Below are 25,234 nucleotides of genomic sequence, written 5' to 3' on the forward strand. Positions count from 1 at the left end.
TACAAATAAAATATTGCAAATTTATATAATCTTAGCTCAATATATTAACTATTGATCAATTTGCCAGTTAATGCCACCCAAATTATGTACACACAATTATCTTCAGTTATGTCAGTAGAATTTTTTTGTAGTTTATTGCACAATTACAATATACATGTTCTCATTCATATAATTTATTACAGCTAAATTCCTATCATATATATGTATATAAAAATATGTGGGAGTTTTTCTTTTTTGTTATTACTATTACTGAGTTGGGGGAGCGGGGGCGCGGTTAATGTTAACAAAACAACAGCGATGCTTACAAAAGAGCTGAGAGGGAGAGAATCTAAAACTAAATCTAGAGTTAAAAGCTTAATAGTTAATATTTTGTTTAATTTTTTCAAATTCATAGCTCCCAGGGCAATAGTTTAACAATTTCAACATGCTCGCTCTGTAAAACATAACAGTATTTGTTTGTGAGCTTTCTTAGTAATGGCATATACCTGTTCGGCATATGAGTTTAACTAATATGGTAGATGCTCTTTTTTTTTGTGTATTTTCATAGGTTTTTTTTTTATAAAAAAAATTAATAGAATTCGTTTTGAGCTTAACAAAAACGCAAGCTAATTAAACTAATTAAACAGATTGAAGTAATATGCACTCATCCATCAATACATACATTTATAATAAATATATTTTGTTATAGTTTTTGATTGTTTTGTCTAAACTAAGATAAACTTTATCACTATCCACTATATGCATATAAAAAATATTCCTCTACATTCGTATAATTTGCTCAAGTCTTAAGAATACAGTTGGTTTCAATATGAATTTGACAGTTTCGAACGCGCAATGTGCACGTTGTTCAGTTTTGGGGCGGGTCAGGGCGGATCGGGACGTTGCGAAGTTCTAGATAATTTGTTTCTCATTTATGGGGTCAATTAGTATAAACTGACTATGGATCTAATGCTAACAAATATATATATATAACTTAACTCTAAGTTTTATGTAAAAGTATTTATATCATTACTAGTATTATTGTTTTGCATTTGTTGCTGTTGTTGGCTGAATTCAGCTCTCCAACTTTCTCTATAAGGCACAGATTTTTGTTACATCAGTTTCATCTTGTTTCTCCACTATATACATAAATACTTTTCGCTTAATGAAAATAAATACCAGAAAATAATTACAAATATGTACAGCGTAGGTGGGAAGGCGTCGCCAGCCGAACAGGGACTACACCTCCACGCCATAGTTGCGATCGACGACATAGTCGTATCGCTGCTGCTCTGCATTGGCGTCTGCCTGTGCCGTTGCGACAGGGACAGGAACAGGCGATGGAGCGGCAACTGGAGCGGGAGCTGGAGCTGAAGCGACAGCTGGGCTGGATGTGGCAGCCAGTGCAGGCAGTGCTACTCGTTGGTGATGCTCACTGAGATTCTTGTTCCTGTTGCTGCTGGCCACCAGAGCCGTGTTAATGGCCATGGCTGTCTCGGCCACATTGTCCTCCTCATCATCATCCTCTTCCTCCTCCTCCTCCTCTATAGCATCCGCATCGGGCAGCATGAATTCGCTAGGCAACTCTGGCACTGAGAGACCCTTGCGTGTAAAGAACGAGATTTTCTCTCTGCAAGAAACGGACAGAATATTACAATTTGTTTTCGATTTGGATTGACGAATTCACTTACTTGAATGACACCAAATCTGGGCAACCTTTGGGCACTTTTGTTTTGCGTAGCTTATGTATTTCTTTGGCGGTCTTCATCAGCAGCTTCTGCAGTTGACGCTCTTCGGGGCACTTGGCGGGATCGGCTCTTGCCACCAATCGCTGGAACTCCTCATTCTCAATGGCCCAGGCCGCAATTAGCGGATCCTTGTTGTCGCAGGCCTTCTGAAGTCTATTGATAACAAGTGTAATTAGTATACCACTTGAGCAGTCAGTGTTTTATTCAGATTACTTACACTTCCTTAAGGTTCTGCAGCTTGGAGATTTGATCATTGAGAAAGAAGAGCTTGCTATGCTGCGCCTGCAGATCCAGCTCCAAGTCCAAGCTGGTACGCGGTATGTGAGTATGATGCAGTTCTATAATATACATATAAGTTCCAGTTAGGTACAGTAGTCAAATATCAGCGGAAAGTAGAGTCAACTTACTTGTAGCTGACTTGGTCGCCTTAGGATGGAAGCGTAGCGATCGCCGCTCCACAGCGCCACGATGGAAGGTGTGTGGGGTGACACCAAAGTGCATGGCTGAGTCCGAGTCGCTGCGATTGAGGCGGCAATTGTAACGGTTCTTGCTGATCGCCGCCGAGGGTGTAAATGTCTGTGAACGCTTCACGGGTCTGTCGTCCAACAGCTGCGACTGACTGCGCAATTTCTCCGGCGGGAAGGCGCAATCTGTGTTCGTCTCCTTGTCGGCATACTCCTGCTTCATATTCTCCAGGTAGGCGTCCAGCATGCAGCTTGCTGTAGTTTACAAATACAGGCATTTAGTTAAGAGTCCAAGAGATTGAGGTTTCTTTACTACTTACAATGCGTTAGGCCAATGGTGCTGACCAGCTGCTGTTCGTCTTCCTCCTCATCGTCATCCTCGTCGTCATCGTCATCGCTGCATTGCTGCTCATTGAGACGCACATGCTCGGGCAGCTCCTCGGCAATCTGTGCCTGCAGCTCCAATGGCGGTGCCTGGTTGCGCGTTAGTGTTGAGGTCTGTGACGACGTTATGGTTGACTCATCCGAGGATTCCTCTCTGTTGTTGTTGTTGCTGGTGGCGGTGGCGACGGCGACAGCGGCAGCTGCAGCGGCTGCACTTGTGGAGGGCAAATCCAGCGACTCAAAGCTGGGCATAAACTTGGAACTGAGCACGTTGTACCACTTGAGCGTGGAGTCTTCCGGATTGAACTCGGCCATGCTGATCTGCACAGTACCCTGAAAGATTGATATAATATATTTAAGGATTTATTTAAAAATAATTAAATTATATTAAAATACAAATTATAAATTACAAAATAATTGTTAATATTTATCCAAAAATAAATAAAATTTTTTGAGTATAATTATTGTATTTAAATTGCAATTTATAATGAATATTTCTAGTTATATAATAATGATTTTAAAATACAAATTGTAACTTAATATTTTTTATAATTTTTAAGAAGAATCTTATCTATTTTTAGTTCAATTCACAAGACTCTACTTACGATGATCTCCTCCTTCTGTCCGGTCATGCTGACGACGGTCACCTGCAGGCTCTTGGTCAGCAGCTTGTCCAGCGAAATGGGCACCGCAAAGGTGTCATTGAAGACGGGCTTCTGGAAGTCACCCAGTGCCTTGGTGCGTATGGAAGTCAACGAGTTGGGCAGCAAAGCGGCACGCAGATAACTACAAGTAAAAAGAGCAAATCAAAATCAGTCAACTGTCTGAAGGAACAGAATGGCTTTTGGACACTTACACTTGTGAGTTGTCTGTGGTAGCAGTCCACAAGGCCGACAAGTTGTTGGCACGCTCCAGGGATACAACGAGCACACCCTCTTGCTTCAGATACTTGAGGCCGATCTGCACTTGGGCCAACTCCTTGCGCGGCAGGTGGGCACGAGATGCCTCAAAGACGCCGGAGTCACCGGCAACGGACTCATTGCTAACGGCTGCCGAAACGGAGCGTGTATTCGATGTGGAAGAGGAACGACTGAGCATCTCTTGCGGCAGATCCAGCAGCGATGGCTTCTCCGAGATGGGTGAAAGTGGAGCATTCAGATTGAGCGGCGAGCTCATGTTGAGCTTCTGCAGTTTCGCCTCCAGCATCATGCAGTCCAGCACAGTGGAGTCCAGATCATACGGATGAGCCCGCACCCCAGCCACTGGAGCAGCTGGGGGAGCTGTGTAGGCGGGAGGCGCGGGCAGCGTGGGCAACGTGGGAGGAGCGGGTAGTGCGTTGGCATAGGTAGGTTCCTCCTTGGGCTGGGAGTGTGCTTGATCCGCAGTCGCATTGTATTTCATTGGCGAGGCGGGCGGCGTTTCCATGGAGAGGCTGCTACGTGGCGACAGTGACACCTCTGAGGATGGTTGTTGTTGTTGCTGCTGCTGCTGTTGTTGTTGTTGTTGATGCTGTGGCAAGGCGGGATGCACAGGTGGCAGCCGCTGATGCTGCTGGAATAGACGTTGCGATCGTCGCTGCAGATCGATCACATCGATGGGCGAGTCCACGGCAAAGGGATCTATATAAATGTCCGTAAAGCTGAGAGCGCTCTTGCTGCTCGCCGTGGACAGGGAGCCCAGACTGCTGCCACTGCTTATGGAGAAGGTGCTCTCCGAGGAGAATGACTTGAGGCGCTCCTCCAGCAATTTGGTGGACTTGAGTGCTTCCTGCAGCTTGTCCAGCAGATGTTGCTTCTCCTCGTGGAAACGCAGGCGATTCGCAATGCACGTGTTGGTCGCCTCATACGCCTCCTTGAGGTCCTCCTCAAGCTTGTGGCGTGTCTGTTGTATGACCTGTTTCTCCTCAATGCTGCGCGACTTGAGTGAAATGCTATTCAGGTCATTGAGCAGCTTCTCCTTCTCCTGTATCAACAGTATGCGATCCTTGTCCGACTCCAATTGACCCGGCTCAATGCGTTCCACATGATCGGCCAGTTGCTGCTGCAGTTTCTTGATGTGCTTACGCCACTCGGCATACTGCAGCTTCGTCTTGGCCATCTCCGCGAATCGTGCACCGCCGTTCAAATGCTCACCTGCTCCACACAGATCCGTCTGGCTGGCGACGCAGACGCGATCGAAGGGCGAGGCGGCATTGAGGAGATCGGCATTCTCCTCGTTGATCTGCTGTCGGCTCAGTTCGTTCTTGATCTGCACCAGACTGCGCATCAGTTCCTCGCGCACCTTCTCACCGGACACCAAGGACTTGTGCACCTTCAGCATCTCCTCGCGTATCGCCTGCACCTCGGCAATATCATAGCAGCCATTCTGGCGTGCATTGATCTTCTCGCCCACCGAATACAGTGTATTCATGCCCCGCTCCGTGTACGAGATGTCATTGGTAATGTGATTCAACTCCTGCTTCAGTTGACGGACGCGTTCACGTGCCAGCATCAAGTCGGCGCGTAGCAGCTCGGGATCGTGTCGACTCATGGAGCTGGACGATGAGCATACTGCAAAGACATGGACACACATGATTATTGAATCAATCGACAAGTTGGATTTCAAAAGAATTCTATCATCAGACAGCTGAGACATCTCTTATCACAGTTTTTCGACACAAACAATAATTATCAGACTTAGGAAATCATCGATAATACAAATTATGCTATACTAGAGATATTGAATTCTCTATAAAAATATTTACAAATTTACAAGAGACACAAAAATTAGAAAACATTATATAATAGGGAAATAGATTTTAGAAAGTCAAAACATCAAAAATCAAACACTTTAATATAATATTTTTTTTTAATTTTGATTATTGCATCTTTTGCAAATACTTTTATATATTTTATGTAATTCTTAATTTTCGAAAACCATAAATAGTGACTATTTTCATTAAGAACAATGTAATTTATTATTTGAAAATAAATTGTAGGAGTCAGCAAATCAATGATAATATGCTAATAAAAGAGTTGCTTGGATTTTTTTTATTTTCAAGTGTGGCTTTAATTTTTTGGTATCATTAAATTTGATTTAATGAATAATTTTTAAATATATATGCTCGAAATTCGCTTCGATATTCGATACTTACAGCTGCTGCGGCTGGCCGCCAGTTTGTTCAGGTGATTGTATTCCTCCTGTGCGAGGAGTAGACGCTGCTGTTTGACATCAAACATTTCGCGCTTGTTCTCCAGTTGATCCTGTGCAGCTGACAGATAATCACTGAGCATTTGCTCCTGCACACTCTTCCACTCCTGGCGCGGATCCTCGAGCTGTGTGCTCTGTGCAATGTGATTGATATAGTAGCGTCCAATATTCGAGTCATATGCCTCCTCCCAGCCCACGGGCAGCTCATCGCCCACACAGTCCTCAAAAGATTGCGGCTTTGTGTATCTGTAAGAGAACCAAAAAAGATATAGCTTAGATATACATAGATACAAGCTAGCATTGTTTGCGATTTTGTTATTGTACAAAAGTATCTTGTTTTGGCTTATCAGCTTGTTTGCATAAAGACAACAAATGGCTAATGAATTTCCGTCGAGAAGATTTTGGGGGGCCCTATCTGGCCATGTATCGTAACCTGTTTACCGTATGTGGCCAACTGTTCCCACGCCAGTTAATTGGAAGCGTTTCTCTGGGCCCATTCGATAAGATTAGCGACAGCTTTGTCTGGTATTTCCTGTGTGCATTTTTTTTGGTAAAAGTGGGCAAAATAAAAAAGAACAGAAGTATTTCTTAGACTCTCAAATATTTACAATGCAGCAATGGAATGTCTATCTGGTCGATTGTTGTTGCCATACGACATACGACATAGCCTATATGCCATATGTCTAATCTTATCGAGGTCGCATTTAACCGGTGCGGCAAAAAAAATAAAATAAAAAAAAAGAGCTAATGACGATGACGTTGCTGCTGCTGTTGTCGTCGATGCGGCTGAGAGCTTCTTACTTCTTGACTTGTCCAGTTATTTGTTTGCGAAATTCAATTTCAATATCAGCGCAGACAACAACATTTCGCATTCCAATGATAATTACTAATCTTCATATATTAATTGCTTGAATTCGAAGTAGCTATACACACTCACACACACACACACAGTTCGTGTGCTTCAATTGAAAAATATTTTTGTTTTCTTTAAGGCTGGCATATTTATATGATTTGTTAATTAATCATTGCTATGGAATTTGCGCGGCCATTAAAAAGCAGCGCTAAGGCAAAGGCTGCCCGCTACGATAATAAAATGTACACCATATGCGCCAGATATCGGAACACACACACACACACACACACACACACATAGGCACGCACACTCTCATTGCATACTCTTCTGTTGAGAAATATACACAAGTATCTATATCTATCTATATCGTGGCTCAACTGTCCGACAGTTGCGCATTCAATGGGAATTTTCCAAGAATAAACTTGCCGCAGAAGCACGCTAAAGAGATATGATCACATACATTGCCATATCCATGAGTTTTCCAACGTACACGTATCTCTTCGGGGTAATTGTTGAGTTTGTACTAATTTAGCTGGAATAATATCGTTGAAGCGATTAACGCTTACATTTCGATCGTATTGCCAATGAGATAATCGATAGCCAAAGATCATCATATGTAAACAAATAGAGCATCATTCGATTCTGACTAAGCATCGACATAGCAATATGCAGATCATGAATCGATCAATGTGCTAATAAAACAATTTTATCACAGCCGGAACTTTAACTTGTAATCATATATATATGCAAATACTTAAGCGCATTTCATCACATTAAGCACTTAAAGGCACATTTAAATAGAAGGTTTAACAACCACTTTGAATTATATATGTACTTATATCTATCGCTAATAATTGTCGATCGATTAATTAAAAGCTTGTTATGACGTATCTGTGGGACGACGTGCACTTGGTCAGGGACTAAAATGATTACTTCGGCTTTTGGCGATAACAAATCATTAAAATTGCATGTGTTTTTACTCTGGCTATGGCTCGTTTTGCTAATACAAGCACAAGTACAAGTGTAAGTATCGAGCGAAACAAAGTATATAAAACGGCTTTGTTTAGATTTGAGAAAGACAGCGGAAAATGGCACATCCAATAAGTGGTGTTGGGAGGAAGGGCAGGGGAAATAAAAAGCTGCAGCTGTAATAAATAAACAAACAGAAATCGTAGCTAAAGACATGTCCCAATCCCGGTCCAAGTCCAAGTTGTACGTTTTGACATAGAAAACGATCTGGCGATCGACAAAGGCAGTGACAGAACATGATGTTGATGTCAACAAAAGGTGCACAAGTTGATGGAGAAAATGAAATGGAGGGGAACTGTGGATGTGGATGTGGAAACGGTAAAGAGCAGAACAGCGTATATAGTATAGAACGGTAACGGGGATTCATAATTTGAAATCAACAAGTTTTGTATTTATTTTCATTGGCGTTAGGCAATGGCACAGTTGCTATCTGCTTGAATTACGATTCGTCTTTGTTTATTTGCATTCGAACTTATTGTGTAAATAATAAATAATGATCGCGCAATCCAACTGAGAGACTATATGCGCTATATCATTATACATCTGAAACAGAATTCAATGATACGCATGTAAATGATATCTAACTGTTTCCAACTAAATGAAATGAAACAATTGATCATTGATCGCATGTTATTATTATACGTACACTTAGTGTTTGACTTAGGATCAGTTCTCTTTTTTTAGTGGAACCGTTTTAAATCCATACCCTGACGATTATTTCGAGTTCGACTGACGCGGAAGTTTACACAGGTGTCAAGTGTTTCATTCGCAGCTGCCAATAAACGAACGTTGCCTTTAATCAGCTCAATAAGAAAAGCGTATGCAAATTTTTATGGTTTTCCATTAGCGGTTGAGTTGATTTGACTCACTTTGACCTCAGCAAATCAAAAATCAATGAATACACACAAATACACACTCGGTAGTGGGTGTGTGCGTGTGCCATCAAGTAATAGATAGGGCTTCCTCTACAATTGCTGATGGAGGCAACTAACGAGCCACCAGTTGTAGGCTTAACTAACTGGTCAACTGGTTAACTGGCTAACTGGCTAACTGGTCAACTGGCTAACTGACTGGCCACAATAAACGTGGCGGTTTACTCGTATTTTATATGCATACTGTAAGAGCGGTCAAGATATCTGCATAAATTACAAAAATTGTAAACAAAATATTTATGGCTCGATGCCGACGCTGTAATAAATTCGCGCTTTAATAAAAAAAAAAAATAATAATAATAATAAAGAGGCCCAAAAACCTGTTTTGGGCCAAAAATAAAATTTCAGCATGAATTTCGTTGTCACAATAGCAACAACAACAGCAATATCCAGAGTGAGGCATAGACTTGGTTGTTGTACATATGAAAAAAGACTTTAAATATGGCCATTGATGGTGACGACAACGCGACGCGTCGCAACGTCGAAGTTGTCATTAGGCAGCACTTAAATGAAATGCACATACACACAGATGCATATACATATACATCTGCATATTTGTATATAAATGTGTATATGCAGATACAGATACAGATACAAATACATGCATAGCATAGATACATTTGTATAAACAGTATTATTTAACTGTTTACGACGCGTTTTATGCTAATTGGCGATCATAAAATTTGTTTCTTCTTTCTTGCCTTGTCTTCTCTTGTATTGTGGGGAATCATTTCGTACATATTTTGATAGCTGACTTTGAGTATATTTTTAGATATATGTAAATGGTTGAACTTAGCCAGTTTTGAGCACGCATTCCTTCTTACAGGCCAAGTTAACTTTTGTTTTCGGCAACCTTGTGACAACAACAATTTTGAAAACACGTCTTCAAATTCTGTTTTTCTTTCAATCATTAATTCAGCTGAAGAATTTCAATTCGATCGGCCGGCCATTCATTGTGATGCCAGGGCAACGACAGATCATTTAGCAATTCAAATTCAATCAAAATATCATAGGATAGTTTAGGCCGGTTTCGAAAAATTCCATAAATCGTTGGCTAAATCACGCACGTAGTCGCTATTAAGATGACTGTCAAGTTCTGCTCTAATTGTTTACTCTATTTCTACGCTTGTTTTGTTTTTAACGGAACTCAGATAATAAACGCACGCTCTTTTACTCTTAGAACGCGACAAAGACAACGATTTCCGGTTTATATAAATATAAAAATTATAAGTATACATATACATATATACATCAATCGCATGGCCCACTTCTCCGCAGCTTTAAGCCTCAGAACCACAAACAACGAATAGACTCAGTTATTTATGCAAAATATCAAGCCACATACTCGTGTACACTATACACATAAGCATTAGAGCCAATTTATCAGGCAATCATCACATCACCTTGACATACCTACATGTATTTATTAGTTCGAGTCAATAAACAAACAGTTGACGCAATTGTCAACATTCGATTCTATAGAATGTATAGGTATAGGAAGTGCTTAATAGTTCACAATGGCTCAAAACAGTTGCATTTCCAAGATGCAAGACACACACAACTTATCACATGTGTAGATACAAGATAAATGTACAAATTTGTTGTTGACCTACATAAGTAACTTTTTGAGCTTAAATGGAATCTACAGAACTATAGAATTCTTGGCAATCCCATGAAATAATACTATTTTATTTTGTTGATTAAATAACAGATGTTTAGTATTATTATCACATATTTGTGCTTGTAGAGTGTGTCTCATTGGTTCGCTAGTTGGTTGCTTGGTTGCTCAGTTGCTCTTATCAGACATCGCTCAGAAATATTTAAGAGCTTAATCAAATTAAGCTATAAAGGTCGTACGTCGCTTTATCTTATCGCCATGCGTTGTTGTTCATTTCGTGTTGATGTGTAAAAATAAAAATATTATTGCTTTATGGTTTCTTTTAACTTATTTCAAGTGTCGTTCACATTGAAAATGTATTTGTTGCTCTTGTTGCTGCCGGGGCTAATTAAAAACATATTAACTGCATTTCCCGACCCCATGACTATCTCACACTTTAACTTCCTTCCGCCGCACTTTTCATATAATAATTTCCCGATCAGGAGGCAGGGAGGGGGAAGTGGCTGATAAAAACGGAAACGCTACGCTCAAGCAACTTGGTGTAGAGCTTATCAAATGCATTTTATGGCCCGGCTCCATGTGCATTTTAAATAATTTCACAGCCCCAAGTCAATGAACTGCGCATGCGTCAATCTTATTAATTTATATACTCGTATTTCTCTTTTCATTTTTTATTATTTCCATGTCTCCAGACGCTATTCGAGATAAGCCCAAAGGCATTTTCTAGCTGTTCATTATCTATGAAAGGTATTTCACAATTTCGAACAGAATATACTGTGAGAGAGAGAGAGGAAGGGAGAAGGGAGTTAGAGGAGTTAGAGGGTTTTTGTATGTCAACCGTCTATGAAATAAATATGTGTACGCCTTTCTTTCCGAGTCTCGATATCAAAGTTTCGTAAGTGGGTGTCAATTACAGCGTTAAGATCGGGCATTGAAATATGTGAGCAGAGTTCGACCTCAGCCAAAGTATCTACGGCTGAGGCTGAGGCTGAAACTTAAAGCTCCGGCGTGGGCCGATGACATTAGTCACAGTGACGATGGGAGCTACGTGGAAGACCCAAATCGAGCTGTTTTGATTAGAGACCAGAGTGAAGACGATTCGAGCGTTGTAGGAGCCAAATTGACGCTTGTGATGGCTCTTCAGCTTTTAGCGCTCATTTCGAAATCACAAAATGTCTACCATAAATTCCAAAGTGAACAATTGAAATAAATTTTTGCGCCATGCGCAATGCCAACTGCATACAAATGAACTATTAAAAAATTCATAGAATTTATACACAATATCAAAGACACACACACTCACACACACATACTCACACGCATACAGTACAGCTAGGCAATATAGAAACATATGTGCGAGACAACAAAAGCGCCCACTTGGTATCCAATCTCCTCAATTCCCTCTCCGCATCCCATTTCTGTGGATCGGTGAAAAGGCAAAATAAACTTAAATTGAAATTTATGATATTTTATGACTTGTTGACGGGCATTTTTTTTTTTTGGTCAGTGCGCGTGTTGATTTGAAGAAGCGATTGTTTACTTTCAGCAGGCATTGTTCGAAATTCCAAAAACTTGCACACCAAAATGCCAAAGAATAGAAAACTAAAATCTATAAGAATCGCCCAGCAAAAATTCTAAGAAATGAAAATCTTCTAAATTCTAAGATACCCTGGACTTCCAATTAAAGTAAAAGTCAACAGCCTGCATGCCGTTTTTGACTCTAATCCATAGGGTATGATAAATTTCGAGTTATGCGGGCGAACTTTTATGCCTTCATCGTTGTGCCATTGATCGATGAACGTTTGACGTCTTTTCAGATACATTTGTATCTACAATATGTGTGTGGTTCTGAATGCCCCCATACATATGCTAATTGGCAACCATCTGAAGAAGAATGTATGTATTTTTTGTATGTATGCCAATATTTTACTGTAACAAGCATACGAAATTGGTTTTGAAATTCTCATTTCACATTCTCATTTCTCGTCAATTTATTGTATTTGTTGTTTCATTTTGGGAAAATATGCAAACGGTATTCGGTACGTCAACAAAAATTCGTGGTATGCGCATTATAAAGCTTTAAATTCGACACGACAACTCGGAAACATTTTCGTGTGTTGTTCGAGACGCCCACATGGAACACGCCATGAGAGATATACAAATCTATAGACATGTGTACATACTTATATATAAATATTTCACACAAAATTCCTGCTAAATACTACATATATGCATGTAGATACATCTACATCTACTACTCTATAAAAAAGAAAACAAAGAAACCTTGACAACGTCAAGAGCAAATACAAACATAAAAAACAAAAAATACAAAAGCAAAACAAACAAGTGCAAAAGTTTGCTTTGAACTTCTTGGATTGCAAAGTGTCCACCTGTGCAGTTTCTTTGGGGTCTGACATTAGCTGATTCCCGGAATTCTGAATGTAGAAACCGTTCTCCTGGCAATAGATACGTTTAGCACTCTCTGCGCAGTTGCAGTAAGTGATATGCTGGCCAGTGCAATAACATGAGTTTAGTAGGCGCGATCGTGCGCCTCAAATTCCCTCCCTCCCTCCCCACCTGCCTGCTACCTCCCGCCATTGTTGCCCCAGCCCCATCGTCATTGCCATCGTCGTCGTTGTACTCTGTCATTAACAAAACAACTGTTGCGACCTTCACATACCAGAGCAACCAAGCGACTGTGCGCCGTAGTGAGCGAGTTGCGAGTTGCGAGTTGCGAGCTGTGAGAAGCGAGCAGAGCGCATGTGCACATACGTAGATACTCAGATACTTACATACATGATATGTACGAGTATGTACTTATGTATGTCGCATATTGAAATAATAATAAGGCGAAAAATCCGACTGAAAAACGTGAATGCGAATGCGAATACGAAACGCGAAATGACGAAGACAACGTCAAAGTCTCAGACAGCAGTCGACAGCAGAAATTTGTTATAAGATGTATATTTTTACATATATATATATACTATACATATGCATTTGTATCTGTATGTGTGGTGTAGCTGCAGTTGCATTTGTGTGTATCTGATAGAATATGCTCGTAATATAATGCGCTGAAAAGGGAAGTTGCACTGTAAATATGACGAACACTTTAAGTTCAACTGGGGGCGCATTCCTCGCATAAGGTCGAGCGTATAGCTGGGGGAACTATTAACGTATGCATTACATACATACCTACAATGTATGCACACACTACACACAGATTTATACTGCTGGGAATCCGGCCATGGTCTGATACAAATTTCATAGCAATTTCACTTCGAAATTCCAGAGGAAATGACTGAAAATTTCTACAGAATCATTTTTATACTCAAGCCGCAGCTGAAAATCTTCAAAATAAATATAAAATACTTGTACGTATATAATTATTTTGTCTTGGAAATTTTTCCATTATTTATTTATTGTTTCTTGATTTTCTGATTGCTTTGTGTGTTTCCAAAATTTTTATCGTTTTGAAATTCTGTTGAAGAATTTCGATTTCATAATTTATGGCTAAAGAAAATAATTCAAATTTATTTTTGGCTGCCAGACAATTTAGTATTTGCATAATAATTTGCAAATACTGGACTAAAATTCATTTCGCGATATATTATAGTAAATACTGAACCAAAGTATGCTTAAAATTCAATTAACACAAGTTACTCGTGTTTGCATAGAATATGTAATTTATTTATAGACATTGAGATCTCTTTCGCAGACAGTTTGGAAATTCTCAGCACGACCAAAACCCAAAAATATTTCTCAAATATTTATTTTTTTCAGTGATTTTCGTTCGTTTCGCACACTTTGTAGACAGTTTGGCAATTCGCATCACGGCCAAAATTATTTCAAATATTTATTCATTAAATTTATTTTAAATATTTATATATGTACATGTCTTGTCTTTTGGTTTTACATGCCAACAAAAACGCAAAGGCGCATGAACATACTTTTCGACAACTACAACAATGCCAAAAAGAATGAAAGCTGCTGACCAAAATGCAAAAATTAAATAAAACAAAATAAATAATGAAAAAGTTTTTTTTTTTAAAGCCGCATGTCAAATGGGCCAATTAACATTTCTGTTATTTGTTGTTTTTGTTTTTATTTTTCGGGTCTTTTCTTTATAAATAACAAAAATGTTTTGTTTAAGTTTCGTAGGTGTTTTTATTGTTGTTGTTGTATGCGAAATATTTGTGCGCTGTTATTTTTAACGCCAGGTCATAAATAAATAAATTATGCATGCATTTTGATAGCAGCTTATTTTGCTGCCTCAACTTGGCTCATTCCTTTAAAATAATTTCTAAATAAATCTGGTCGAAACAAAAACCGAAACAGAATTAAAAATTCCAAAAAATAATTGTTTTTCATTTTTCGCTGTTGTTTTTTTGTTTATCTTTTCCAATACACTCAATATCCCCACACACACAGACAGGGCTAGAGAACGTGAAAGATTTTCGATTTTATGGTCAACGCTCGTGGCAGTTTGAGGAATGCACAGTATAACCAATTGATTTGCGCTATGCGAATAGAAAACGTTAAGCACAGTAGCTGAATAGGTATTCATATGAATATGCATATGCATATGAGGATGAAGAAAACTGAAAACAAATCTGAAATAAGTCAAATGCGATACATTTTCGATACACATTATTTGTATGTGATGCATGTGAAGTTGCAGCTGCAGTAAAAGAGGGATTCTAATTACGTATCTATCAGATACATTTTGGATACATACACATTGTATGCCAATTGAGATATTCATGTTGTAGTTGTTGATCGAGCAAAAATGCACGACAAATGACACAAAGTACATACATATTCCAAAGCAGCGGCAGCAGATGTGCTCACTATGTATAGATATGATATGTATGTATGTATGTATGTATGTATGTATGTATCTATGTATGTGAGTGTGTACGCGATCATTTACTCCAAAGCAAACAAATAAACAAACGCACAAACATGCATAAATAACTATAACTCGTTGCAGTTGCAGCAACAGCAACAACAACGACAACGGCAACGACTCTTGCCTCCAGCAAAGCAACTCACACAGATTCTTGCTGACACACACACACATAGACACTATGAGCAGCAGCGACGTCGCGCTAGCTGTCGACTGCGCAGCGGCAGCGACTCAGGAATGCGGTTTTGACAAGTTCTTCTAAAATTGTACGAGCAACTTTGCTATTTACGCTATGAAACGACAACGACAACAACTACAACAACAGCAACAACAACAACAACGACGACGAGAGCTGGCGAGTGTGCGAAGGAGCGCGGAAAGCAGAACAGACAAGAATGCAGCATTCGGGTGAATCAAACAGCTATGATACCCTATAAACTATTTTACAGAGTAAGTTAAAAATTAAATAATGTAATATAAATATATAATGATAAATATTAAATATTGATCATGGCAGCAAAGCAACATTATATTTTAAAGGAAAACTTTCTTTTCCCAATTCTTTTAATTTTTATTTGATTTTTTTTCTTCAAGAAAGAATTGAATCTTATATAATTATTTTATTAGTACATTTCTATAGATTGAAAATCAATTTTATATACAAAAATTGATAAAATAGATAAAATATAATAGAACATGATATTTCTGTACATTTCTTTTCTAAACACATTAATTTAAAAAGCTAAACATTAAGAAAAAACTTCCGGTTTAAGGCATAGCTAATTTGAAAGATTTGATAGTAGTATCTTTATTCATATCTGCAACTTTAGCTATATTTGTATATCAATAACTGTGAACAGAGTAGCATAGCCCATTCGTTTTCTTAGATTACAGGGTATAGAGTCTAGCAAGCGGCAGCAGTGGGAGCGGGAACGGCATCATGAGATTGAGACAGAGACAAAGAGTGTGTGCAGCAAGCTGCTTGAGGCAAGCCCAACAACAACATCAACAACAACAACAATAATAATAGCAGCAGCAACAGCAACTACAACAACAGAGGCAGCAGCAACATTGGCAGCAACTGCTGTTGTTGGAAAATATTTCAAAGTTGCAGTGAACTCGCAGCAAACGCGGCACCAATTGAATGCAATTTGTGTGCCTGTGTGTGTGTGTTTGTGTGTGTGTATCTGTATGTTTGTTTGCATCGGTGTGAATGCATTTATTGAAGCAATGCGCGCATTGCCTTAAATGCCAACTTACTACTATTTTTGCTGCCATACTACGCTACGCCCAGCTTGTTGTAGTTGTTGTTGCTGTTGTTACTGCCTTTTGTATTTGGCAAACATTCCAACTGGCTATAAAATGTTCTTATTTATGTATGTATGCAGTTTGTACGTCTTAGGTATGTTTATTTGTATTCTGCAAGCTGCACACGATGTGTCGTGGACTGAGTCTGAGGCTGCTGCCACACTAAGGGGCATCGGTGGCAGAGGGGCACTGCCAACAGAGTTGCTTTGACATGAATGTCAGCTTTGCGCATTTAAGCAGTTTAATCAACATTTTTTTTTTTTTTATTCCTTATTCTGCCAGTCGCCTGTCTTTGCTGTCTTCTAAGACGCGGGCTGCCAGAGAATCGGAGAATCGGAGCCGGTTTCTTGGCCATTTCATGCATGCATTTCCCCAGCTCCAACTCCAACCCCAACCCCAACCCCTTACCCTTCTGCTTGCCTATTCCACTCCCCTTTCCTCTCCCGATTTGCCCACATCTACTCATTGCATGGCATTCTATGTGCTTCACTTGAGTGCATGCATCTGTATCTGTAGCTGTAGCTATAGCTATAGCTAATGCCAAGAGTATCTATGTATCTGCATGTGTGTCTGTGTGTGTCTGTGTGTGTCGTTGTCGATTGTGGCACGTCGCAAATTCTATGCAACGTTCGAATGTGATTGCACTTTTCTCAACTTTGCACCAAAAACATGAGCCTGGCGCATTTGGACCGAAAGTGTTGCAATGCTGACCCACAAACCAATAAATTCCAGCTCGAGAATCTGAAGAATGCAGCTAAAAAAACAACAACAACAAAAAGAATAAAAAGAAAAAAAACAACAACAACAACAACAACGAGAACAAGAAGATCGGCCACAAAATGAATTATGCGCTCTGTGCTAAACATTTTGACAGCACACGCAGCAGATACTTTGCCAAAGCTACAAACAGATACAGATACCACAACAGCTACAGATACAGCTACATACAGATACATTTTGTGGCATTTGGGGAATGCAGCCAAGAGACGACCTCTGTCTGGTTTGCCTTATCACTTCATTAGGCCATAAATTCGACAACAAAACATGAGCACAAAAAGCAACATGAAAATTCCACAGCGCTTTTTATTGAGTAGCAGGCACACACAACTCAAGCACCTACATAACAGATACACAGTTACAAATGCAGATGCCGATGCTGATGCCGATGCAGATGCAGATACTTCCCCTCTCACTCAGCTACGTTAATTATGCAGCATGCGGTGCATGCATCCGAAAGATACAAATACGAATACGAATACGTATACGCGTGCTCAGAGGCCATAAGCCTCTTCTTTTTTTTACTCTACACTTCACTTCTTCTCTGCTCTTCTCTCTTCTGCTCTCGTCTCGTCTCCTCTTGTATCGTCTGCTCTGCATTGCGACGATTTTCAGGCTCGTCTTTGGGGCCGACTTAAGAATATGTTATGCGCACTCAAATGGCATTCGGAAAGTGCTACTGAAAAATAATACAAGTTTCGTGCAGCCAACAAAAGAAAAAAAAGACAACGAGACAAACAAGGGCGGCAGTTGAAGTTGAAGAGCAGAGCAGAGGAGAGGAGAGAAGAGGGCAGAGCAGAGACGAGTAGATAGCAGAGCAGCAGGCAGACTGACTCCTTAGCAATGACTTTAAGTTTTCACTGCGCCATCTCCTGCTCCTGCTGCTGCTCCTTCAGTCTTTGGGGAGCTCATAAAGTGTTTGGGCATCGTCTCTTGGAACAGCTGATTACAACGAACATCGGCATTGTGGCCAGTGCCTGATTAGGGCAATTAATTGCCAGCGATTGGAATGCAGATGCCAAACAGGGACTCCAGCTTCCCCCAGCCAATATCCACTAGCCACTGGCCACAAGCCAGGCAATGACCAACAAGGCAATAGCATACCAAGCAGCTGCAACACATGGCACACATGCCATTTGTGGCATGGTATGTCATGGTATGGCATCGTATCGTTTGGTATGGCAACGTATGGCATGGGCTCAGTTTAGTTCGTTTCGTTTCGGTTTTTGGGATGGGTCAGCAAGGGCATCTCAGCCTTTAAAAAGTGATCTGTTGGTTGCCGAATTTCAATATGAATAAAGATCAAAAACAACAACATTTGAGCATATGAAAAAGTATCTTTCATAACGAGTTCACTTGGTTTTGATTATGAAATCTGGAAATGCTTCAGTACAAATACTTAGAAGATACAACAAATTGTTTTGACAAAAAGAATGCACATATTTTATTTGTTATATAAAATTTTTTCTCCTATTTAATTTTATTTATTTTTAAAAAATGAAAATTGTTAAGTTTGTCAAAACAGTTACTTGACCAACTGTATGTATGTTTGTAATTTGATGTCAATCGTTACATTTTTCGGGTCTGTCTGTCTCCTTCCGCTTCAAAAATGGCATAGCAACTGCAACAACTGCAACATAAACAATGCAAAAGTATCTCACAGCAATTTATCTTGAGTATGCACATTCCTGCGCTTGTTTCGTTTCATTTCACTTGAGGTTTTTTTTTTCTTTTTGTGATTGCTTTACTTTTTGTTCATTTTGTTTGTGTTTTTTTTTTGGTTTTTTTTTTGGTATTTTGTTTGTCTGTTGCTTTGCTTTATTATTTTTCATTGCATGCATGGAAAATTGCTACCTTTGCAGGCCAAGCTGCGAGCTGCGGGCACACAAACGCATATATCACGATCACTCAAGAGCCAGCTCAGCACATGGCGACGACGACGACGACGACGACGACGATCAGCAATGCAGACGAGTCCAAAAACAAAAACAAAACAACAGAAAAAGCCAAGAAAACGCCTGCGGAACGCGCATTCAGGCAGCTCGAAATCCAAATCCACAGTCAGCGACAGAGACAGCAAGAGAATCAGAGAAGACGGAGACAGACATAGAGCCCTTGTTGAAGCCAGAGACAGAGTCTCCAGTTGGTGCTACTATAGATATAGGAGACGGCCCCCATATGTTGCTCTTGCTGCTCCAACTTCCAAGCCACTTCCAAAGGGGCAACTTAATTTTCTGCTCACGTTTGCAGTTTTGCAGTTTGAGCGAGTGAAAAATTGCCCAGCTGCGGGAATGACAGCTGAATTATTATAAATCGATATGGGAGTAGGGGAAATGGAAAACATTGGGTTGGGGGGTATTCAGTTGATAGCCAGATAGTCGAGCAATAGGCAATGTTATTTGCTTTGCTTCGCAAACTGGCCACATTTTCAAGGGTATCCCTGCAACCCGCTCTTAATTAGCACATGTTGAAAAGGAAATCATTATGCTTGATAAAAATCACAAGTGTTGATTGCGCTAAAACGAAGACGGAGACTGAGACGGAGGGGAAAAAGTGGCGACAGCCAAGAGTCGGCAACAAGTGCGAGAGAGTTGACAGGAAAAACTCACAGATCGCTAAACTCAGATCGCAGTTGCTTGTTGCTTAGTATTTTGCAGTTTGCAGTTTGCAGTTGGCAGTTCGCAACTTGCAACTTGCAACTGGCAACTGTGGATGTGGATGTGGAAAAACAGCCGCTAAAATGGGCAAAACATGCAGTGCGACCAGCAGCGCTTATGTATCTGCCAGATACATTATGTATCTATGTATGTGGCATCGAGCTAACGCTGTGAAGTGTCGTTGCTGCTGTCGTGTTGTTGTTTTTGCTGCTGTTGTTATTGTTGTTGCTGTTAGTGCTGCTGCCAGCAAGTGCAAAGAAAATATTTTTTGACGCTTTGGGCCGCTGCAAACTAGAAAATGTTGCTGCTGGCGACGTCGCGTTGCATTCATGCGCGTAATCAAATTGTAATCACGGCTTGGACGAGACCAGCAACAACAACAACAACAACAACAACTACAACTACAACAACAGCAGCAGCAGCTTTTTCTTGTGTTGTTGTTGTTGCTGTTGTTAAGTGGAAATACTTGTTGCACAAATGCAATGCAGGCTGTTGCCGTTGTTGCCACTGCATATATGCATCGGTACAGTAAAGCTCTGTTAAGTACAACTAGCAAATATATGCATATCTATATAAATTACTTAAAATTTTAACAAGTTAAATTTCATACTTTTAAAATATGAATAAAGTGAGATTTATATTTTATTAAAATTAAATGTTTTCTTCAGTTGTTACAGTAAACTTCAAGTGTATCTGAGATTCGACGTTGCGTAGATAGTTTTACTTTTTCTTGACTTTGTTGCTGTTGTTGTTGTTGTTGCATTTGCCTTGTGCAATTTATTAAATGAAAAATGCCGTTTTGCAGCTTTCCAAGTTGCATTGCCTGTGTGTATGTGTGCGAGTGTGTGTGTGTGTGTGTGTGTGTATAAATTTAAGTATGTCTGTAGATTCGTTGGCATTTCTCGCAGCAGCCAAATTGAATTTTATGCAAATTTTACTGTTTCTACTTTGGCAAAAAGAAAAAAGAAAAAAATCACCACATCTAATGTATAATAGCACGCATGCAGCACACACAAGCACACAAACGCTTACACATTAGCATTTAGCGGGTTTTATGCAATTGGCAACGGATACGACTGAGAAATGGCACAAATTGAGCACCAGCAAAAGAATAAGAACGTTCGACGACTCGCCAATGCATTTCAGTTTGCCCATTTGAGATCCAGATACGCATATCGATCAGATAATTGACGCAGCTCTTGTCGTAGATTGAAACGGTTGCACGGTTGCACTGTTGCACGGTTGCAACGTCTCTTGTATCGTCCCCCGCCGCTGGCGCCACTGTGTTCGAATTATCATAGAAATGGCCGCTTTCGCCGAGGCCCATTTTGGCGGCTCCGCTCAACTCAACTCAACTCAGTTTAGCTAAACAACGATTTGTATGTAAAACAAACGAGTTAGCTTGGCTTTAAGTTGAAGTTTGTGTTTCGAGTTGCGGCTCAATCGGTGGCTGTTAAGGTAGCTGTATTAACAATGAATCTCTGAATTCATCAGCCGACTATAACTTCAAAAATGTATCTGAGATTGAGACCGAGACTGAGACTAGAAGATGTGTGGTATCTAAATTCATTTGGCATCTATGCATAATTATTTAAGCTTTTCACAATGATCAATGAATCGAGAAACTGTCACCAACACACAAAATCCTCAACTCGTCGCTTAACAGTTTATTTTATATATACCTACATATATATACACTAATGTATGCGTCTAAGACTTTAGAAAAAACAAAAAAATTCCACTGTGTCGCTGGGTTATGGCAAACAATTGGCCAAAACTGGGCAAAAAACGCTGCTCGCATGGCCAACGGCAACGCCGATGATTTTTGTTAACAAAAAAAAAAATTTGAAATAAAAGAGAAAAAGAAAAACAATAACAAAAAAAAAACGCCCGTCGAAATGTTGTACAGACAAGTGAAATACTCGAGCATAAGCATATTAATACTCTAAAAGGAATGTTGGACTCTGTTGAGTTTTTGGTAACTGGAAGATCATATTAAAACTAATTTAATTGATAAAAAGAATTAAGATGAATATATCAATATTGAAAGCTATTTATGATCAATATTAACAACAAGTACTTGTTGCCAAGAGTATACAGGCTTCGGCCTTGATTTGGGATGGTTTGTATTTTCGGAAATATTTGCTCGCTTCCAAATACGTCGAGACCCCCAAAAAGCCCCGAGGCCTGGCTCGCTTCGCCTCATGGTAGAAATTTATTTATGGCTTATTGGAATTTTTTCGCGCTACCGGCAGCAATTTTTAAAATTCAATAACAGCTCGCATGCCGGGAGAGCGAGAAAGCGATATTACGATAGAGATATGGCCAAGCCAAAAAAGATCAAGAAGAGTGAGAAAGAGACAGACTTGAAATAATTGTGGTAAAAATATGTGCTTTACACACAAAATGCCAATAAGTATACATATATTAAAAGTGTATAATAGATCGGACACATTCTTTAGTAAATCAGTGTTCAAATGTTCCCAGAGATTGTAGTGAAAGCTCAGGGACTCTATCTATCATGTACTTGTATATAACGCCATTTACAAACTGTTTCAAGGACTCGCTTCTTGTTTACACTCAATATCGTTTCTATTCATATTCCGTACATTGTATCTTGGCCTTACATGTACACGTACGTATGTTTGTGTGTATTCAAAATCTAGTTGATGCATAACACCAACAAATGCGCAGATGTTTCATTTTATTTCCAAGCAAAAACGAAACGAACAAAATTCTTCAACGCTTTCAGTTTGTTTAATTCAGTGAAACATTTTGAACAATGTCCATGCAATTTGAAACAAACAAAGGGAATGTTTGTGTTAATTGAAAGCGTGAAGCGCACACATACACACACACACACACACACACACACACACATACAAACATTCAGCTACGAATATGTATGTAGAAGAATTTGAGAAATCAATTATTTCGAAACTGCAAAATTCCTACATACATTTGCAATTGTTTATGGTAAAAACGTGCGAGAAAGAGACAGAGCAAGAGCTAGAGAGAGACACACTGTCAGACACACTGTCAGAGAGCCTGAGCGAGAAGACCGAGAAAGAGAGCACAAAAAGGGGGAAGAAAAGAAGAAATATGTGAGCGAACGTCGAGGCGAAACGACAAACGGCAAAACGCTCGTGGGGCAAACTAAAATGTATCTATGCGATACATGGCCTGATGTGGACGCCGCACTTGCCCCGATCTCCTCCTCCCCCCATGGCCAGCACCAACTACTGTACCCATTGCAGCTCGCTCTCTCACTCTCTTACTCTCTGGCTGTCGTCTCTCTATCACTCTATTAGCGTGTGTGTGTGTGTGTCTGTGTGAGGCATACACTCTCACAAATGTACACATTACGTATGAGGGGTTTTTAGTTTGCTCGCCTTAAATTTTTTGTTCGTTTTTTTCATTTTTTTCTTTTTTTTGCAGATCATTTGCTGAGCTTTATTTAACTTTTGCTCTCTCATCTTGGCCCCTTGCACCATTGTACAGTGCCCTCTCCTCTACTCTCCTCCTCCTCTCAAGACACCCGCTTCCCCTTTCCCCCCTGCCGCGCCTTGCTGTCTGTGTGCCGTTCGCTTTGCTGTACATTTTTCTGTTGTTGTTGCTGTTGTTTTACATTTCAGTTTTTGTTTGTTGCCGCTCAGTTCAGTTCAGTTATACTTGGAGTCTTAATCATCGCATTGGAATGTTTACATACTTGAAGTTTTTTTATTTGGGTCTTTGTCTTTTTGTTTTTTGTTTTGTATTTTGTTTTGCTGCCCTGTTAAAATATGTAATTTATTTTGCTTTTATTGTTGTCGGCTGCAGCTGTCTCTTCTTCTTCCCGCATTCCATTGCACACGCACACAGAGCGAGAGAGGGAGCGAGAGAGACACACACACACTCACACACACAGACGCTGGCAGATGCACGACGCACCTTTTCTTTCCGGTTGGAGTTGGATCACTTGAGTTGGAATTTATATGGGTTTTTTTTTGTCAGGCTTTCTTTCTCGCCAAGATGTCTCTATAAACTGCACACATACTTATTTTGTATATATTTATATATTGTATATTTACCGATCTCTGGGATCCAGCCATGTGGTCTTTTTGTTGATATGATCTATGTAGTAGGTCTTGCCATCAAAATCCCTGGCAATATCCCAACCATCCGGCAACGGGAATTCACTGTGCTGTCCATGCTGATGATGATGATGATGCTGCTGCTGATGATGATGATGAGGATGTGGATGCTGTCGCGGTTGTTGCTGTTGCTGTTGCTGTTGATTCGACATTTTGGCAACAATAAAAAAAAAACAAAAACTTGTCAGTCACTTGGCGCGCGCTTTTTTTTATATTTCTTCTTTGCTTCTTTTGACGTATCGGTTTCTCTTGTTTATGCTATTGGTATTACTTTGCTTCGCTTTGTCTTGTGCAATGTACTACATACAACAACATACTTCCACAGGCGCGATATACGATAAGAGAGAGAGAGAGAGAGAGAGGAAGCAAGAGCAAGAGCGAGAGAGGCAGCTACCAAGGCGCGGGCGCGCGCTCTCAATTATTTATTTATTTTTTCATAACTGCATTCCATTCCAGCACACACACACGCACGCACGCACACACTCACAAGTCACAAGTCACACATACGAAGGCTGAAACTCTCGCGCACGACGCGCCATACGATCACTTTATTGTTGTTGGATTTTGTATTTGCTGTTGTTGTTGGCGTTTTTGCTGCTTCTTTTTCACTCACAAGTCACTCAGAAATTAGTGCAATTGAAAATTGAAATGCTGTTTATTCGCTTGCTTTTAATACTTAATTAAAACAAATTAAAAAATAAATCAGCTTCTGGTTTTTTGAGTCCCCGAAGTGCGACAGAAACCGACCGAAAAATATCCAAATAGCGTTCCGCGAGTATAAAATTGATTGTGTTTCTTGTTATGCTATGTTTTGTGGGCACATTTCCGAACTAGTGCACATTTAATTCGAAATATTTGCTTGTGCTTAAATTTTTTGTAACTTATTTATCCGCGCAACCGACCGTACGCTTCAACATAAAATTCTACAATAACAAAATTACAGTTTTTCAACGTTGTGGTTGGGAACAGTATGCTGCTATGTTAAAATAACAGCTGCTAAGTCGCTGCATACTCAAAATGGCACTGCTAATTAGATGCCAGCTTTAAATAATTAATTATTGCTTATCTATAAATGAAATCGGATTAGAAATATAATTTTAATTATAATGCTTAAACAAAAATTGCAGTTGTGATAAGCTAACTAATGTTCTTCTTACATTTAATTGGAGTCATGATTAAATTCATGGCGGCATTTGTACATAAGTGGAGCAATTCTGTTCAGTGTGGAGCAGTTTTGATAAGTGTGATTCGTTA

The 25,234-nt window shown here is 39.8% G+C and overlaps 1 protein-coding gene across 1 annotated transcript; it reads right to left on the bottom strand.

The window, feature by feature from the left end:
• Positions 1-101: 101 nt before the first annotated feature.
• Positions 102-24,900, bottom strand: LOC117793065 (protein kibra). Its single transcript, XM_034633449.1, has 9 exons — positions 23,918-24,900; positions 5,709-6,010; positions 3,432-5,124; positions 3,181-3,361; positions 2,512-2,908; positions 2,135-2,446; positions 1,945-2,065; positions 1,671-1,880; positions 102-1,609 (listed from the first exon to the last, which is right to left on the bottom strand). The coding sequence occupies exons 1-9, from the start codon at positions 24,130-24,132 to the stop codon at positions 1,219-1,221; spliced, it is 3,822 nt and encodes a 1,273-aa protein (XP_034489340.1). The 5' UTR covers positions 24,133-24,900; the 3' UTR covers positions 102-1,218.
• Between the last annotated feature and the right edge of the window lie 334 nt (positions 24,901-25,234).

This window comes from Drosophila innubila (genome assembly GCF_004354385.1).
Source record: "Drosophila innubila isolate TH190305 chromosome 3R unlocalized genomic scaffold, UK_Dinn_1.0 2_E_3R, whole genome shotgun sequence".
NCBI classification, from domain to species: Eukaryota; Metazoa; Arthropoda; class Insecta; order Diptera; family Drosophilidae; genus Drosophila; species Drosophila innubila.

Coding starts and splice junctions, on each gene's coding strand:
- LOC117793065 (XM_034633449.1), bottom strand. CDS start 24,132: ATGTCGAATCAACAGCAACAGCAACAGCAACAACCGCGACAGCATCCA. Junction 1,881..1,944: donor CTGCAGAACCTTAAGGAAGT/GTAAGTAATCTG, acceptor TGTTATCAATAG/ACTTCAGAAGGCCTGCGACA. Junction 1,610..1,670: donor CCAGATTTGGTGTCATTCAA/GTAAGTGAATTC, acceptor CGTTTCTTGCAG/AGAGAAAATCTCGTTCTTTA.